Source organism: Boleophthalmus pectinirostris, unplaced genomic scaffold, assembly GCF_026225935.1.
Source record: "Boleophthalmus pectinirostris isolate CB_2022bp ecotype Guang Dong unplaced genomic scaffold, ASM2622593v1 HiC_scaffold_17, whole genome shotgun sequence".
Lineage (NCBI taxonomy): Eukaryota > Metazoa > Chordata > Actinopteri > Gobiiformes > Gobiidae > Boleophthalmus > Boleophthalmus pectinirostris.
This window is the reverse complement of record NW_026571115.1, coordinates 22732690-22745377: the sequence shown is the minus strand read 5'-3', so window position 1 is coordinate 22745377 and position 12688 is coordinate 22732690. Positions and strand designations below refer to the sequence as shown.

General features: G+C 38.4%; 1 protein-coding gene and 1 pseudogene across 3 annotated transcripts in view; both read left to right on the top strand.

The window, feature by feature from the left end:
* Window positions 1–428: 428 nt before the first annotated feature.
* hdac5 (histone deacetylase 5) overlaps window positions 429–12688 on the top strand; it is a 51159-nt gene continuing 38899 nt past the window's right edge. For 2 of the 3 annotated variants that reach the window (XM_020927276.2, XM_020927275.2), the window contains exons 1-2: window positions 429–653; window positions 10927–11055. In XM_020927276.2, the coding sequence (XP_020782935.1) occupies window positions 11034–11055 (22 nt within the window). In that variant the 5' untranslated portion in view covers window positions 429–653; window positions 10927–11033. Of the gene's footprint in view, window positions 654–902; window positions 1095–10926; window positions 11056–12688 lie in introns of all 3 variants that reach the window. The other variant, XM_055152258.1, reaches the window with a different exon arrangement.
* Window positions 11203–11317, top strand: LOC129408787 (5S ribosomal RNA; annotated as a pseudogene).

Here is a 12688-nt window from a genome sequence, read left to right as displayed (position 1 = left end):
ACTGCAGATCTTGGGTAATGCTCCTCTCAACCTGTGGTCTGTGGTTGTTAGAATCATGCCTCTTTTCCACTTGCATACAACTTGGCAACATTTCATCCATCAACAGGTGTCATGATGTAATCTGTTTTGATGTGCACCTGCTAGAAGTATAACCGGCATTTTGACAATTTTGCAAAAGGCAAAAACTGCGAGCCCCTGCAACATGTCCTACTCGTCTGCATGAATATACGCAGAGAAACAATGAACCTTGTTTAGTTCTTGCTGATAACCTAACATGCAGAGAGCCTGTGTGTGCCCTGCTCGCCTGCCCGGGTGCCCGTCTCCTCGCGCACCCCGTTGGTTTCTATTGAGTCTATTTTTAGCTCGCGCAGACTGGTCACGTGGGGTGGAAGGACGTCAATAATGTTGTTGTTGGTGGTGGGTGCGAGGGAGGGAGAGGGAGGCACACTGTAAATATGGAGGCGGCCAAACGGTAGGAGGTGAGACGGCGATCGACTTTTCTCCCCGACTAAATTCCACGCGTTTTCATTCGGGACATTTATGGCGGATTTGGAAAAGGGACTGGGCGCACCGACGCTTTGACCGAGCAGACTCCGCGGAGAAAGCGACCTCCGCACGCGTACGCTTTCGGGGAAGAGCCGCTGACATCCACGGTAAGGGTGACTTCACGAGACGGGAGGAATGAGTATGTGAGATTACCCCGTAGAAAGCAAATAATGTCCAATAAGCTTTAGTAAATCTGTTAAATGTTTATAATAGTCAATCGGTGTTGAATTATATTTGCTAAGTTGCTGCACGCTAGCACATTCAGCTAACTTGGGAATAGTTCTCCGCTGCTATTGCTAACCAAAGTATACCTGGCAGGAATGAATGCTAACAGTGAAACTTGTGATTTTGAACAGGAATGAATCTTCTAAACCAAAGACCAGTTTATTCCCCCTGCATATCGGAGGACAGTGTTATTAGATTGCTTATAATCGAGGAACAACAAGCAAGTGACAGCTCAAAGTTGACTACTAGCCACTAAACTACCAGCACCATCAGCAGCTGCAGCCAGGAGCTAACGAGGAGGAGGAATTAATGAAGTTGTAGAGGTAATAGTTATATGCATGTGCTGTCATGGTGACAAGGGGCCAGGAGTGTCCAACCAAACAGGTACTGCTACTGCAAAGTCACCTCTCACCTCTATAGTTAAAGGTAAACCAAAAGAACTTTTATGGGGACTTTTATCAGAGTTATTTCCTGCACTGATACTGAAGATCCATTTGATTGATCTGTTTAGGATGCTGATACGAAGCATGACGTGAAGTGAAGGTGCACGAGTTGACACCCAAGGCAGAATATTATTTCATGTGTGAAGTAATCAAAGTTACTACACATTTTGATTAGATTGTACAAGCAGTGTTTGTACAACTTCTAAGCACATGCTCCAAAACAGTCGGAAGTTGGGTCATTGATTATTACATTATTATACCATAATTGTAAACATTTTTGGGCTTGCAATTCAGAATTCACTCTTTTTATTTTTCTAATTCAATTTCCCTTTAATTAAACTTTGAAGTAGCTCTCTCTGTGTTGTGCCCAAACATGTTAGCTCTTACCACTTGCTGTCCCTCCTCTCTCTCTTTGTATTTACCTACTACCTTTTTTCGTAGCTTGATGTATTTATTTAGTTGTCTTTTTTTTTGTATTTTTGTTGTTGTTGTTTTTTTGTTTTTACACAAGCTGCACTTTTATTTAATCAAGTTTAACTTTTTGCAGTAGCTTTCTTTCTTTCCAGCTGAACTTTTTTGACCCGGCTTTTTCCATCATTATCACAGGTATAATTTTGTGGATAGATACTCAAATATTGAATAAACCATGAGACACTGTAGGGGTGTAAGTCATTAGTTATTTAGTTGGTTAATAAGTCACTGGTGTCTTACTTAGGTGACTAATTATGTCATTATAATGATAAGGATTTATACTGGACAATAGTTGAAAGTAGAGGTTATGGAGTGAGTTAGCTGAAGGGTGAATTTAGTTGTGAATCTTTGTGAGTTTTATCTACTTTTTTACATACTGTATGAATACACATTTGCACTCCTGCATTAACTCCCGTGCTGTTGTAGTCTTGTGAGTGCAGGTTTGTTCAGATATAATTAGGGAAACGCCCCCTTTATAGTCGATTAATCAATCTGCAAGGCATGTCTCTAGTCAACCAAGTATTTCTTTTGTTGACTACAGCACTACTACTGTACTTTAGAAGTGTGCTTAAGAAGTTATGTTATGATGCTTGTGTTTCTCCTAGATTGCAGGTTACCATCAGGACATGTTGTTGTTAGATGCACTCCATCGAGCTTGGCATGTTTGATAATTACAGACTAGAGCAATGATGCATTCTGAAGCCCGGTCACACCTTATGTAATCGCCCAATATAAGCCTGTTCAACTCTTTTGGATATTGGCTCTGTAATTACCGCTGACGTAAAGAGGTGTGGGTATTAACAAGCCAAACCTGCAGCTTCTCTCCTTTCTTTCCTCACAGGCACCAGCTCGCCCCCCTCTCAAGTACTACAGTCACCAGGTAGACCACACAACACGTCAATGCAGTTATTTAGCGTGGTCACAAGTTTAAGTATAGTACTGACATGGCTAGCGGCGAGTCCATGCTGCAAGGCTTTCAATGACGGTGGTTGTAATAATGATAGTAAATGGTGATTCATAAGTGGTGGTGTTTGACCAGTGTCCACTCTAATGTGAGTCAACGAATGTTTTCAGGTTCAGTAAATCCTACAATTTTTTTTAATAGATTAGTTGTTTGGATTAGCATCTTGAGGATATATTGATTAAGTACACTTAAATAAAATACAAAGTTTACATATTTCCTATGCAATATACATGAAATTACTGCTTTATCAGAGTCATAATCTTTCTATAAACAGTGAAGATTCAGCCCCACGTTATGTTAATTACTATACTGTTCAATATATGAAAGAAGGAACCATAGTTTTGGGGGGGTCTGTATTTATTGGGGGTATTTTTTTCTTTGTACTAGAAAGGAACTGTTTGTTATTTTTCTGTACTATGATGAGATTTGAGGTATAGAGGATTGAATAAATTACTTCTGTTACTATTCCTTTATCGATGCAAACTAACTACAAGGGCGTCTCCTTCTGCTATAACTTTAGCAATGTTCGTTGTTTGAGAGAATCCTACTTTAGGTTTATCATGTCAGTGGCATAATTTAGTTTCAGTGTTATAATTTTTATTGGCTATATTTTCAACAGCAATATATCGCACTTCAGGCATTTTTATTGTGACAAGCCTAGTTCTTACGAAAGAAAAAAAGACAGTAAAACTAGTAGCAAACTACTAGTTTAGTTTAACCACTTTCTAATGACATAAGTTGGGCTGCATCATTTTTGAAACTAAAGGTAAAAGTAGTAGGGATTTTGATTTGATATGTTTTCTATAAGGATTCTTTTTAAACTACTTTGTAACTGCTATAAAACTACAAGAGTGACGTGCACATGTTTATAGGGGTTTAACTACAGGGTTAACAGGGTTATTTTGCTGCTTTCAGATGACAATGCTATACTATAAATTATGTAACCCTTTAATTTTATAATTGTAATTCATTGTACAATGGTAATTACAATATAACACACCTAAAAATGCTGCTCGTGCTTCTTCTGCCATAAATTATTATGAATGATTGGTTAAGTAGTTTGGTATCTTTCTGCATACCAAATGTAAGTAGCTAATCATAAGTATTATTTGTTTATTCAACAATAGTAGTAGTACTAGTAGCCGGTGGAGGAAAATAATAATTACCTCCTTGTAGGGTTTTTGAAACTACTAAAATCAGTATCGAAACTATATACTCATTTGAAGTATCAATACGATAAAGATCACATGAACAAGGCATGACCTTTCCTGGACAATAGGATGTCAAAAGTATTGAAAATCAGATTCAAATCAATACTAAAACTAGTCTTGAAACTAAATACTCATTTGAGTAGGTTTTGATACAAAATAAAATTATATTCACGTGGCAGAAATGAAACTTTCCTGAATAGCTTTAGAATGATCCTGAGCTGTATCAGAACACCACATGGTAATATAAAAGAAAGTACTATTTAAAGTTGAAAATCACACTCTTTTACTAGAAAAAGTGTTATTAATTATCATTCTGGTATCGGAATCGGTATCAACTCTATTCCTAGTATCAAAATCGAGTTTTAAATTTGTTTGTATTGTCACAACACTAATGGGTAGTTTAAAGTGGATCTTGAGCTCAGAACTAGTGTAAAACCACATGGTAACATAAATAAAGTTGCATTATTTAGTGTCGAGTATCAAGCTGATACCTTAGTAAATGAAAATACTCTGTTTACTAGAGAATGTATTTTTTTCTATGTTTCTACTCTCATGTGAAAGAGCATTTATTGATCAAGTGACGCTACAGGGATTCTTTACAATAGTCATGGGATGTCTGCGGGCAGTAAACACAGACTGAATTGTACTGTATGTCGTAGATAGAAGAGCTGGGTTAGTGCGGATCTAATGGGGCGTCTGAATGATTACAGCAGCAGGCCCAGTGTTCTCCTTAGTGTTTAATATGCAACCTGCTGCTCTGCGCTCCAAGGACATTGTGGATGTGTCAGGACTGTCATGGGTAAGCTGCAGTTTGTGAGACCAGGTGAAGTCACTACGTTACACTTGCTTCTATTTAAAACTATAAACTCGCTCCTAGTGTTTGTATCATGGTTGTGTACTGCTGCGCTGTAACAACTGAATGTAGAATCTGTTGAAGGAGCAGAATTCATAGTAATCCCTTTGGGCAAGCATTGGCAAGATTCAGCGTCCACCTCCCCAAGGTCATTACGTCCAATCTCTGTCAGTGTCAGCATGTGTCGTTTGTTCCATCTCCTTTTCTTTAGTTTTCATTGTGAACTGAAACGAAGCACAAACTCCTGGAAGAAACTATATCATAATAGTAATTAGGGATGCAACGGTACAATATTTATTGCAATATTTTGGAGAGGCTAATATAATTTTAGATGGGACTCTTTATTGCTTTTAAAATACCTTGACAAGATTTTGATGTCAGTTATTACTGTCATAATCCCAAGAATTTAAGTAAAAAACATGCACTAAAAAGAATCATGGGATATGTAATTCCCTATGTTTATAAGCTGTTGCTACTATACAGCCACCCATTTACGCAAAGGAACTTGTAATTTGATATATTGTGACAGCCCACGACATTATTGTGAGACTTTTGATGATATGATATCACAATATTTCGGTTATTCTTACATCCCTAATAGTTATGCATTTAATACAGCCATTTTCATGTTGCTGTACAATAGTATTGCTTTTCATTCAGTCCCATACTCAGTGATAGCTACAGCTACTTCTGTATACATATAGCTTTGCCCAAGGGCCCAACAACAATATGCAATAAATTAGTTGAAGTATAACTCATAATTCAGCTGTTAAGTTCCTTTATTACTTAAGTTAAGTTCCTAAATTACTCTTGTGAGCTTTAAGCCATGTTAGAATATTGTTAATGGGTCAAAAACATTCTGGTTGTGTTTTGTTTTATTCACATGTTTGAATAATCCTTTATTATTAGTCTGTCTACATTTCCAAAGCTCAAAACGCTCTGTTCCACCTTTGATGAAGTTATGAAGTGGTAGTTAAAAACTACCTTTTCTTTTATGTTCAGTAGAGATTGGCAATACCAGGGTTAAAATTATCCAGGTGTATAGAGTTTATAAACACAATGGAGTACTTCCTGTATAAGCACATGACATCACAAGGTGGAACAGAGTGTTTTCAGTTCAAGAGAAGAACTCAGCCTAAATATGTAGGGTTTGAGTGTTAAACGTGTGAATGAAACCAAACATAACTCTGGGTAGGTTTCTGATGAGGAAAAACACTATAACATAGATCAGAAAGTGATGTAATATGAACACTTTAAATAGGACCAACTTGTGTTAGATTTTTTTTCTGAAAACATTTACTTAAGTTAAGAATAGATCATAACAGATTTCACAGTTGTAAGGCCCTGCTCAGACCAAACTTTGGTTCTCCGCTCTCCATCTCCTGCTTGATCACACCTGCTGTTTGTTTAGGGAAGAGGTGTTCAGGTGAGCAGTTTCCACGGCAGCCCGGTTGCCAGGCAGCACTTCCGGCTGGCTCTTCTTGTCGGGAGGGGCCAGGTATTTTAGGAAATGCTGGTGTGAAGTGGAGGAGGTGGCGCAGCCAGATTGAGAAAGCAATATGGATCTATTTCTAAACAGCGCTGGCCATATGAGGGACTCTTTCCCTCTTCTCCGCCACACCCAAGTCATGTGACCACAGCTGAGTGTGTGGGTTTGCGTGCACGGGGCTAGCAGAGCAGTTGGCCAGCAGCAGGTTAGTCTGTTAGGATTGGGCACACACACACACATTGGCACACATACACACCACGGATGCTAACGTCTAGATCCCATTAACCAAGCGGATAGCCACTGACACTGACTTGTGTGACCTGCCCTGAGCTAATGAGGAGTGGATGTGCACAAACACCTCCTCAGTGTTCTACCGCACAGGGCTGCATGCTTGTGCTGTGTGGCAGTGTGCTCCTTTCACTGTGATTATGAGTAGTACAGCCATGTGATGTAATACTGCGTTTAGATCTGGCGTTCAGTTGACCCATGAGAGCTGCTTTACATTTTGTGGCAGTTATGGAGATTACAGTGGGATGTCCTGGGATGTCCTGTTTTCATTTTTTTGTGTCTTATCTTATGTAATGCTTGGACATGGAAATATCTGGGTATCTGGTGCGTTGCTACGGTGACTCCAGAAATGTTTATTGTGTCTCAACAGCAGACTGCAATTTCCCCAAAATTGCAGATTTGGCAATACCCGTTTTCAGAAATTAAAATGAATTCTATGCGTAGAAATCAGAAAACAGATTAAACTCCACTGTAGCTCCTTTCTACATAGCCACACTCACTGTCAACAGTAAGCACAATTCATATCCCGTTATAATGTGGTTTAGTCACCTGGAAACATGAGCCTGTTAAAGGATCAAAAAGGCAAGGCAAGTTTATTTGTATTGCACAATTAGACATAAAGTAATTCAGAGCTTTACAGAATAAAAAAGATACAGTGTAGAATAAAAGCCTTTCAGTCAAATGCACAGAAGTGTTTTGACTGAGCCTGGATTTAAACCTTGTCAAAATAGACACCTGTCTCACATGTTCAGGAAGACTGCTCCAGGTTTTAGCTGCATAAAACTGAAAAACTGATTCCTTATGTTTAGTCCTGTCTCTGGGCACCAGCAGGAGGCTGGTCCCTGAGGTCCTCAGCATGTGAGATGGTTCATATGGCAGATGCACTTTGATGGTAAGCTATGGAGAGACTTGAAAGCACTAACCTGTTGTGTGATATATGAAGCAGTTCTTCTATATAATCAATGCTTTTTTTATTATGTAATATTTTATACTTGATTGTTTTAATTGTTTTATTAGAGTCTAGGTTCATATGGGTTTTATTTTATTTATTCACTGAAGATGGGAAACACTTGCTAAAAATCTAAAATTAAAAACTGTAGGTGATGCATAAAACTGAAAACATTAGTGTGTTTTTTGTTTGTTTTTTTCACATTCTGTTCCTCTAGCTATATTTTCTATATTATATCAGTGACTGTGTGTTAAGGCCTTTATATTCATTTACTATAGAGGTTAATAAATATCTACACTCACTTGCTCCATGTTGTGTTATGTACTGTAATGTGTTTGTGAGCGTTAGATCGTTGGACAAAGTCATACACATAATATCCTGCTGACAATGAACAGCTGGAGCTCCTTTTAACAAAGTGCATTTTCAGCCTGTATGCAGTTGGCCTATCTCTGTTGAATAATGTGTTAAAACATGATTGGTAAATATCAGCTTTACTTATTGTATAAGCATCAAAGCAATTTCTTAAATATGTCATTTGCTGACTATGAAGTTGCAGTCAACAATATGCAATAATATGTGATAATAATGTGACCTGTGATATTCAAAGAGGGGCTATTTTACTTCTAGGGAGTATTCATTGCTATAACACATAACATATTTAGATCACCATGTTACCTTCTGAGCTTTATCACAACATAATCAGCATGTGTCATATTAATTTCTTGAACATAAACAATACAGTATAGGACTTTTAATCATTGTCATTTAACAAAAAAATTGTGACATTTCCAACTCATTTGTGCTCCAGAGGAGGAGTATAAGATGATAATGATGATACAGTGTAGAATTCAGTCCTCTTGTTCCTGGCCGTCTGTGTCAGATCCTGCAGTTTACTGTAAATCACATTATAGCTAAGACGGGCTTTTCTTGTGTCACACTCATCCTTCCCTAATGAAGGGCTCACGGATCCCCTGAAACTGAACAGTTTAGAAATCTAACTCAATTCTTAAAAAATAAATAAATAAAACACAGACATTAAAAAAGAAAAATATATATAAATAAAAAAAAAAAAAAAAAAAGATAAAGCAACTTTTTGAGACCTCCTCTTAATTTATGGTTACATTGTAATGAGGAACATTTTTAACCTGGGGAATGCAAGAGCCATACGTTTGCTACAGTTCTTTTATTTTTATAGTAGTTTATAGTTCCACAGTGCATCGTTTTTGTTTAACATTTGAGCAGAAACCCACTGGACCACATGGTGGAGCCAGACTACAGCTTCACTATAACTTAATAGGTCTATTTCTACCTTGTAGTCCACAGTGAAGCAGACACATCTTATTCTAACTAAGCTAATTCCAGTGTACATTAATAATAACATAGTTACAATTGATGATGTTTTCATTTTTTTATAAACCTTTGTAAATCCAAAATCAGGTTTTACCGCAGAGAATTTATGTTTTGCACTCAAAAAAGACTAGAAAGATAGATAGCTAGATAGCTACATAGATAAATAGATACATACATACATACATACACACATACATACATAGAAAGATATTTAAAGCATCCTGAGGGAAATTCAAGTTTACATACAGCAACTATTGCGCATCTCAGTCGTCCTTGTGTTTCAGTCAAAGGTCTCAATGTGCATTAACAGGAGAATTGGTCAGATAGGCTCAGCAGATCCTGTGTCAGTGCCGGTGAGTAGCAATCATCAGGACAAAAGTGTAAATCTTTTGCAGCGTCATAGCAGCCTCCAAGGGGAACCAGTTGATCTTCTTCTCATTCCAATCTGTTGTTTCAGTCAGTGATGAAATGGTTCATTCCCTCGAAGAGAGAATTTCTGGACAGTTTTAGAGTATTTCCACTGGAAGGTCTTCTGCCACATTTGGTGTAAAAAACAAATTTAGTGTAAAAGGTTTGTAGCATCTCAGAGGTTCATTGCTAGTTCCTTAGCAAGCTTCTTGCACAGTCTCAGTGGATACAGGAAAACAAACAGCTCATTTCACACAGTCCAGTAGTCATTCAAGTTATGTCCTTTGAACTGCACATATTGTGCTTCTTGGTTAAAATCCCAAGATAAGGTGTTAAAAACTGAGCTCAAAAAGGTTTCAAATACTATACTTCTTGAAATTATGTTTTTAATTTTGGACTTCAAAGGCTGCTGTACCTGCTGATGTAGTTACTTTTCAGTCTGTCAGTTCTCAATATTACATATGGTGTAGCTTGGTTTTCGTCATGGACACATATGGATGGAGGTGTGCTATGGGGGCTGCAGCCTGTTGCTTGGGTGATTTCCACATGACGCCCCACAAGCACACACACGCAGGCACACACACACGCACATGCACACACACGCGCACACACACACACACACACACACACACACACACACACACACACACACACACACACCCACACACACATACTGAGCCCGGTGAACATAGGTCACAGACACACAGAAAGAGCTAGACTGTTGCACTACAGTTGTACACCTTTAAAAAGAGGGCTAAAGTCATGGCACCATTTTGGGCTTAGCCCCTTACTCAAATAAACAGCAGAAGTTTTCACAGAGTTTGTCTGTTTAGGAAGGGATAAAATATTGCAATATAATTATTTTAAATATTTTTTAAACATGATTTCACTGCTCTGATTTTAGTAGATTCCAGAAAATTGCTTATAAATTTTAATTTAAAACATTTTTGTGTAACTATCTTAAGATTATTTTTGTTTTTGCTAATAGACATTGCATTGGTTCGTGTAATGTGAGAGATTTGCTGTAATATATTTTTCAGTGCTCTGGTGCGGTTTTGCCAGAGTGCGAGGAGGCCTATATTGCAATGGCAATATTTGATGGCCTTCTGTGTGGAAGTAAGTTGACTATACCTCATTTGTGCCTTTCTGATTGTATGCTGTTCTAATATTGTGTACTCCTACTTGAGCTTGTTTTTCCATGTAATCAAAATGACATGGCGCCATTCTCTCTACTCTTAAGTTGGATTAAATACAGCTCATAAGTGTGTTTTTGTAAGTACCAAAGTAGTGGTTCTCATTACAAGAATGGGTTTTGTTCTATTCAGGGGTTATTAGTGGTAACTTCATTAAAAGCAGCTCTGAAAAGACAAGCTTACAAAGAGAGAAGGAGCAAGGCTGTGTGACGTGAGGCTCAGGTCAGGAGGGACAGAAAGCATCAGGTGTGACTGCTTTATCTCAGAGCGGTCAATGCAAAACCCACACCAAAAGCAGCCTGGGTTTTCAATACATGTTATCTTCCAAACTACAAATAGTGAAGTGAATGCTAATGCGACACAGGGCCTAAATAATGAATGAGCTTTCTGGGAGTAGCATTTTGTACAAGGTTAACATTGATCAGGCCTTTTTTGCCGCTGTGCACGGTGCACACCTGCCCACACATTAAGTAAATGTCAGCGTGCCTTTATGTGTAATTAATGACGTCTGCTGTTGCGTTTTGTCTTGTTTGCAGAGAAGGAGCGTGACTCACCTGTCTCTCTGCACCTCCGCTGCCCGTCATGGAGGACTCACGCTAACGGTGGAAGGGACCAGGCAGGAGCAGGAGCAGCAGCCAGCCTCATGAGCTCACCGCACACCTCGGGTAAGCACAGCTGCAGTGAGGCTGGCCGGAAGTGCATGCTGAACTTTAGAAGTCCCAAGTGTTTGGAGGAAAGCTGTTTAGTACGACTGCACAATATGAGGATATTTGAATAACTAATACTTTAATATGCTTCTTGACACAATTATTTAATGTGGCCAAACCTCCTTGTCAAAGCCTGATCTCGTCAGATCTCTGAAGTTAAGCAAGGCTGGGCCTGGCTGGTACTTGGTTGGGACACTGGGAATACCAGGTGCCACAGTGGAGTGCAAACTTGTGTCATTGGCAAGACACTTCATTCACATTTGTTAGTGTGAATGCGGTGTGTGCGCAAGTGTTGGTTGGATTGGCCGATTGCACTGATTGGCAGCCTCTCTTCCCTCAGCCTGCCTTAGAGCAGCTGTGGCTACAATAGTAGTTTACTACCACCAAGTGTGGAGTGGATGAATAATGCACAAAACTGTAAAGCGACTTTCAGCGTCTAGAAAAGCACTATATAAGACTAATGCATCACTATTAAATCAAAACAAAAAACATAACACGCGTGTCAAATTAAAAACTAAACCAAGAAGTAAAATATGCTAATTTAGTTCATAATATGGAAAATCATTAATAAAATCTTCTTTTAAACTATTTACCTTCAAAAAACAGTTTATTTCTGCCATATGGAGAACTTTGTGTTGTTGTGATATGTTTATTTTCTTGAGATTTCTATTGCATGAGCCAATATGGAAATATTGATATTTCTGTAGCAGCCCTAGCCCTACCATTTATCTATAACAACGTTACTAATACATTATTTGTATATGTACTGTTATGAATAATGTAATTAATGACTCACTATGCATCAGCATCAGTGATTTATCAGAACCCACTCTCATTTTTGGGACTTGAACAGGAGTAAGACGAGACTTTAATGACAACGATTGGCTGAAAAGAGATCGACTGTAAAGGTGACCAATCAGCAGTGGCATTGTAGCCAATAATTTCCTGACATTTGATTGGTTTATTGGCATAGACAGACCATATTCTTCTCTCTGATTCTAAGGCATATGAGGAAATAAGTGGAGACGAAACTCACTGAGATCCTGTAACACACTTAACACTAACTACTTGTTTTTACAGTGACTTGCCCAACGCATTTCCTCTTTGGTGTATAGCACCGGAGCCTAGTTAATTCCTGTGATATAATTTAAAGGACACATTTGCCAAATGGACTTTTAATCGCAGAATTTTAATCACAAAATGTGTCTGCATAGAGTTGTGAATCACACTGTTTTTAGCTGTTCAGTTCTCTGCAAGCAACATAGACAAAAAACAGCACAGAACACTGAAGATGACCACATGTTTACAGCTAGAGTGGGGCTGTTTCATATGGATTCTGTGCAGTGTATCAGATCACGCACTGAGTGTGTATGAGTGAGTGTGTAGGATTCTATTTAAACACTGCTCAGTAACTCAGTTAGAGTTCATCACTGTGGCATCATGGGGGCTTTATTGTTGTAACAAAGTCACTATCCTTTATGCAGAGGGCTGTTGTTTTGTGAACTCATGTTTGTTGTCATTGTTTGTGATATTTTTATTACACATTCTATATAGGAAATAATGCTTGAACCACCAATGTCCAGTCCAAATG